Below are 5,017 nucleotides of genomic sequence, written 5' to 3'. Positions count from 1 at the left end.
ACCATTGCTGTCGCAGTACTGTGTCTTTCAAATGGATCTGAGAACGGGAAAATTGGGATCCTAATTTATATCTGTAGCGAACACGCCACCGAGTTTTCACACGAGTGCTCTTGACTAATCGGGTAAGTGGAGTCAAGCCCAAATCAAGACCTCAAAAATTCACTTCAAGAGGGGAAAAGCAGAGCCCACGCTACTCAGTCTCCTCGCTCTCTCTCTCTCTCTCAAAAAAAAAAAAAAAAAAATACAAAAAACCAAAAAGGAGAACAATTCCACAAGCCACAGCAATGCGAGCCTACGCACATCCATATTTCGCTGGCAGAAACTGAAGCTCCTGCTTAAAAACCACCAGACTTGGGGCAGTCTCGGGGCCGGGCCCTCGGCGGGCTGGCCGCGTCCCTCCCGGGCCGGGCCTCACTCCGGGCGCGGGTGCCCCGGGCTCCGCTCGCCCGGCCGCCGTCAGTAGCGGGGCGCGGCGGGGCCCGGCGGGGCGGCGGCGGCGGGGCCGCCCCCGGGGCAGCCGCAGCAGCGCAGCGTGTAGTTGCGGCCTCCGTTGTTATCCCAGAACTCTCCCTGCGGGCTGCGGTAGCGGATGGCGAAGTGCAGGGCCGAGCCCTCCCGCAGGCTCGGCGGGACGCACAGGGTGAAGCCGTAGCGCTCGGCCGGCGGCTCGGGGGGCAGCGGAGCGGCCGGGACGTCCACGAAGGAGAGCCACTCGTTGAAGGTGTAGCGCACCGTCACCTCCCGGGGCCCGGGGCCGCCCAGCACTCGCACCGTGCCCCGCACGTCGGTGGGCGCCGCGGGCCGCCCCAGGCGCTCCAGGCAGACGCGCTGCCGCCGCAGCCGCTCGGCGCTGGGCTCGCCGCCGTCGGGGAAGTCGGGCACCAGGAGCAGCGCGGGCGGCGGCGGGTCGGCGCCGGGCGGCGGCGGGTCCCGCTCCTCGCCGGGCGGGCTCTGCAGGTGCGACAGCGCGGCGGGCGGCACCTGCGGCTCCTCGGCGTCGCTGAAGTGCTTGACGCTGGCGAGGCTCAGCCCCAGCGAGTCGGCGAACTGCACCCGCTTCTTGCACTTGCCGCAGCAATCTTCGCCCGCCGCCGCCTCCCCCTCGTCTTCCTCCTCCTCCCCCTCCTCCTGCCGCTGACCGGGGCCGGGGGACGGCGGCCGCCCGCAGCGGCGCAGCTCCAGCAGCACCAGCCGCTCCCCCGCCGCCTCCCGCTTGCCGTCGCGGGGCACCGTCGGGGCCGCGCCGCGGAGCCGCCGCTCCTCGGCCGCCAGCTCCTGCCGCGGGCGTGCGGGGCTCGCCATGGCGGGGCGCCCCGCTGGGCCCGTCCCGGCCGCCCAGTGCCGCAGGCGGACGGGCCGGCACCGCTTTATCCGGCGCCCCCGCCGCAGGCCCCGGGCTGGGGGCGCGCCCCCCCGCCGGCCCCGGAGCCTCCCCGCGGGGCTGGGGCTGGGGCGGGACCTCCCCGGACGGGCAACGCGGAAAGAGCCGCGACGGGCGGCCCCGCACGTCCTCCCGCCCGCCGGGGGCCGCCGTTACCAGGGCGCGGAGCAGCGAGCAGCGAGCAACGCTGCCGGCTTTACGGGCTTGGAGGAGACACGGGCAGCGGGGTCCCCGCCCCGCACACCCAGGCTGAGGGGCTGCTTCGTTATTCCTTTAATTGATTATTTATTATTATCATCACCACCGTCGTCGTTATTTAGGCTTCCACTCGTCGGAGGTTCAGCGAAGAAAGAGCTCGGAGGGTCGGGATTAAGCAGGAGCCCCCCCAGGTTGGCATCACCCGGGAGTTCTGTCCGTTCAGGGAACGGGGGGCCGTGGGAGTGGAGCGGCCCCTCGGGACGGGGCTGCGCCGCCGCCCTCTCGGCCGGCCTGGGCGCAAGAAGGGCTGGGTGCTGCCCGTGAGCCGCTGCCGGGAGTACGTGAGACCCCCGCTCTTGTGTGTAAATCACTTCCCACCCATCCTAACTGCAGAGAAAATCTTTGAGACCAGAGCTCGAGGACAGAACCCCAAAGGTAAAACAAACTCCAAAGGCATTAACTTTTTAAAGTACGCTGTGTTTTGTAAGCAAATCTCTCTTTTTTACCCACACCCGCTGCTAACTGTACTGTTACTTGTGTAAAATCAAGTCCAAAGGCTCAGGAGGCACACATTTGTGTACAAACACCATTATAGAAGGCCAGGCTATCTCCAAAGTTTCCAATTAAAAACAGAAAATCAAGAAGGGAAAACAAAATACAGGCATCATTGCCCCTAAATAAATAAAGAGAAGTAGTAGCCCTCAGTTTTATTTTGTAGGCACGACACATAGTAAACAGCATCCTTATAACAACGTTTTTATAAGTAAGATGAGGTCCGTATCTGAGAAGTTTCCAAACTTGGTTCTACACTTTGTGCGTGCCACAGCTATTGTCTGGGGTGATTTGCATGGATGATTGCAAAAATACTACGTTATTAAACTTCCTCCATTCTTTTTCTCATGGAAAAGACACCAAAAAGCATATGCAGACCACCCAGCGCTTTCTGAAGCAACATGCTCCCGCTATGGATTTAGCAAGGAGGTTTTTTGTTTGTTTTGCATAGGTTGTTTTATTTTTAGCATCAGTCTGGTTGCCAAAAGGCAGCCTCCCAGTGTGAGTGAGCACACTGCAGTTCAACTGAGTGTGCAGTCTGGGTCTTGCAGAGGAATGAATGTCAAAGCAGCAGAAACATCACCAAACACTTTTCCTAGCAGACACTGCTGTGAGGATGTTCTTGCTACACCTTGACGGAAGATCTGCACAGCGAGCAGTTCCTCAGGAGTGCCAGATAATCTGACTGCCTGACATTTGTTTGGTGTTTGGTTTAGGGCATTGTAAGCAGAGGAATGAAGGACAAACATCCTGGCTGGCACCCTCTGTGCTGATGGAAAACATGATGAGCACCAGTTTGCCATCAGCTGCTGATCACCAGCTCTGCTGGGAGCTGCCACGTTCGGCAGGCTGTTGGCTAAACCCTTCATGGGAGCGTTCCTTTGCCTGGTCTGCTCCAAGGGAGCTGGGCTGCCGCCATTTCAGCTCCTTGAACCAACCAGCCTCAGCTTTATGGTGCTAAACCACAGACCGTGGTCCTGAGTTCCTCAGCTGAGCTCTGTGGTGCAGGGCAGGAAGGAGGAACACAGTTGTCCTCTTCCTGGACGTGGCAGCAAAGGTGCTGGTGTCACCTGTTTGCATCGTCACTCCCAACCTGCTGGTGTCTCTAGCAGAGCAGTGAACTGAAATTTTGGGTCTCTCCCAAACACTCTCCTGTTAAGTAACATTCACTGTGGTGAAAACAGGTTGCAAGCACTTTCTTACTCGTGCCTGGAAGTGACACCTCCTCACTCGCCTGTCTAAGGCTTGTGGCACCTCAAATTAGCAAGATGGAAAGAAGAAAAATGACTAGATAATGCATAGAATAAGGGTGCTTAGTACTTAAAATATGTTCAAGAACCCTAACCTAAGATACAACACCGTTACTTTAATTTCTTGAAGTGCTATCTATTATATGGTGAGGAAGCAGAAATAAAGAAACCATCTCTTACTTCCTCATGTGGAAACTATCCCAGCTTGCCAAATCATTAACAAATGTTTTAAGCAGCAAAAGGAAAAAATTGTGCCATTTGCTCATAAGGCAAAACCATTTGGACTACTAGAAATTTCAGAGTAATGTGAAAGGTTTAAGCAAAATAAGGGACAGCAAAAAGAGAAAATAACTGTAAATAATGATAAGAGTTAAGTAATATGGTAGCAATTAATACACATTTCTTATATGTTCCATAACTGGGAGACAGGCCTGCAAAAAGAACTACAATTCATAGAAAATAAGCAAAAGCAGTTAAGCCAACATGAATCCATATTGGAGGAAGATAATTAAAATCAGGCAATTAACGGCACACAAACTCATATTTTAGTGGGAATCAGTTGCTACCATTTTGAAAGGAGTAATTTATAATCAGATAAATCTTTAGAACAAATGTTCAACTACACAGCAAACCCTGCCAGAGGACATTAGTTAAGGAGGCACTTAGTGTTCTCTCATGTGTTTTAAAATGGCTTCTCCTAAAAGAATGGTGCAACCCAGGTCTCAAGTACTATTTACTGTATTTGCTATTAAAGAAAATGTTGTGATAAAAGCTGAGGGATTTCTTAGTAAAAGAGAGATTGCATTATTAGCAGCCATGAGCCTTTTTGCATTCCCTGAGCTTGGAGCAGACATTATTAGGGTTCTCAACTACACAGGATCAACACAGCACTTTCTTTCATTTCCCTGCTTCTTGTTTCACAACAGCCCACCTTGACCCCATCCTGCAGTCAGCACACGCATTTTGCAGAAGCATTTGCATCCTAAGATGATTATTGAAAATGACATTTTTAAAAGAGAGTGTGAAAATCACTGGAAAGCAATCCATGGTATTTCTTAACGGATCTCACTATGATTGCATGGGAATGTATTTCTCAGGAGTCATTAGATCAGGGATTTTCTGTTGGAGCTGTATTTGGTATGGAGCTTGATAAATTGGTCGAGCTGCTTGGACTGATAGTTGTTGTCATTTGAACAGAAAATGAATATGAAAATATTTGTTTGCAGACACCCACAGTCAAGTAACTGGAGGAATCTGTGGATTCAACTCAACCACACAATGTAAAACAGAAACCCATTCAAATGCTGTTCATCATTTCTTTTAATGCACTTTTAATATTACCTTCAACTTTCAAACCCAAAGCTAACAGATTTTTCAGTTAGGCCAAGGTAAAGTATTCAATTTTTGGATGTACCTAGTTCAAATATGCTAGATCTCTCCAATTTCCTACTTATGTGTTAGATCTCCCATGACAATAGCTTGTCAGAAAATGTGAATGAGTCATAACTCCTAAGCCCTATGAAACAATTTACAGGGATTTAGAAATAGGCAGGGATTATCACAGTTCACACACAAAATTAATACCACCTTTTTCAAATGCTAGCAGCATTTGTTGAAACAATATTCTTGCTTTGCT

General features: G+C 52.2%; 1 protein-coding gene across 1 annotated transcript; it reads right to left on the bottom strand.

Moving 5' to 3' along the window:
- Nucleotides 1-456: 456 nt before the first annotated feature.
- PPP1R3G (protein phosphatase 1 regulatory subunit 3G) lies at nt 457-1,302 on the bottom strand. The gene has a single exon (XM_054285331.1). It carries the CDS (start codon nt 1,300-1,302, stop codon nt 457-459), a length of 846 nt encoding a protein of 281 aa, XP_054141306.1.
- Between the last annotated feature and the right edge of the window lie 3,715 nt (nt 1,303-5,017).

The sequence above is a fragment of the Melozone crissalis genome, unplaced genomic scaffold (assembly GCF_028551555.1).
Source record: "Melozone crissalis strain CALT ecotype California unplaced genomic scaffold, PUWL_Pcris_2 ptg000042l_1, whole genome shotgun sequence".
NCBI lineage: Eukaryota > Metazoa > Chordata > Aves > Passeriformes > Passerellidae > Melozone > Melozone crissalis.
Note: the sequence above shows the minus strand (reverse complement) of the source record. Positions and strands in the feature narration are given on the sequence as shown.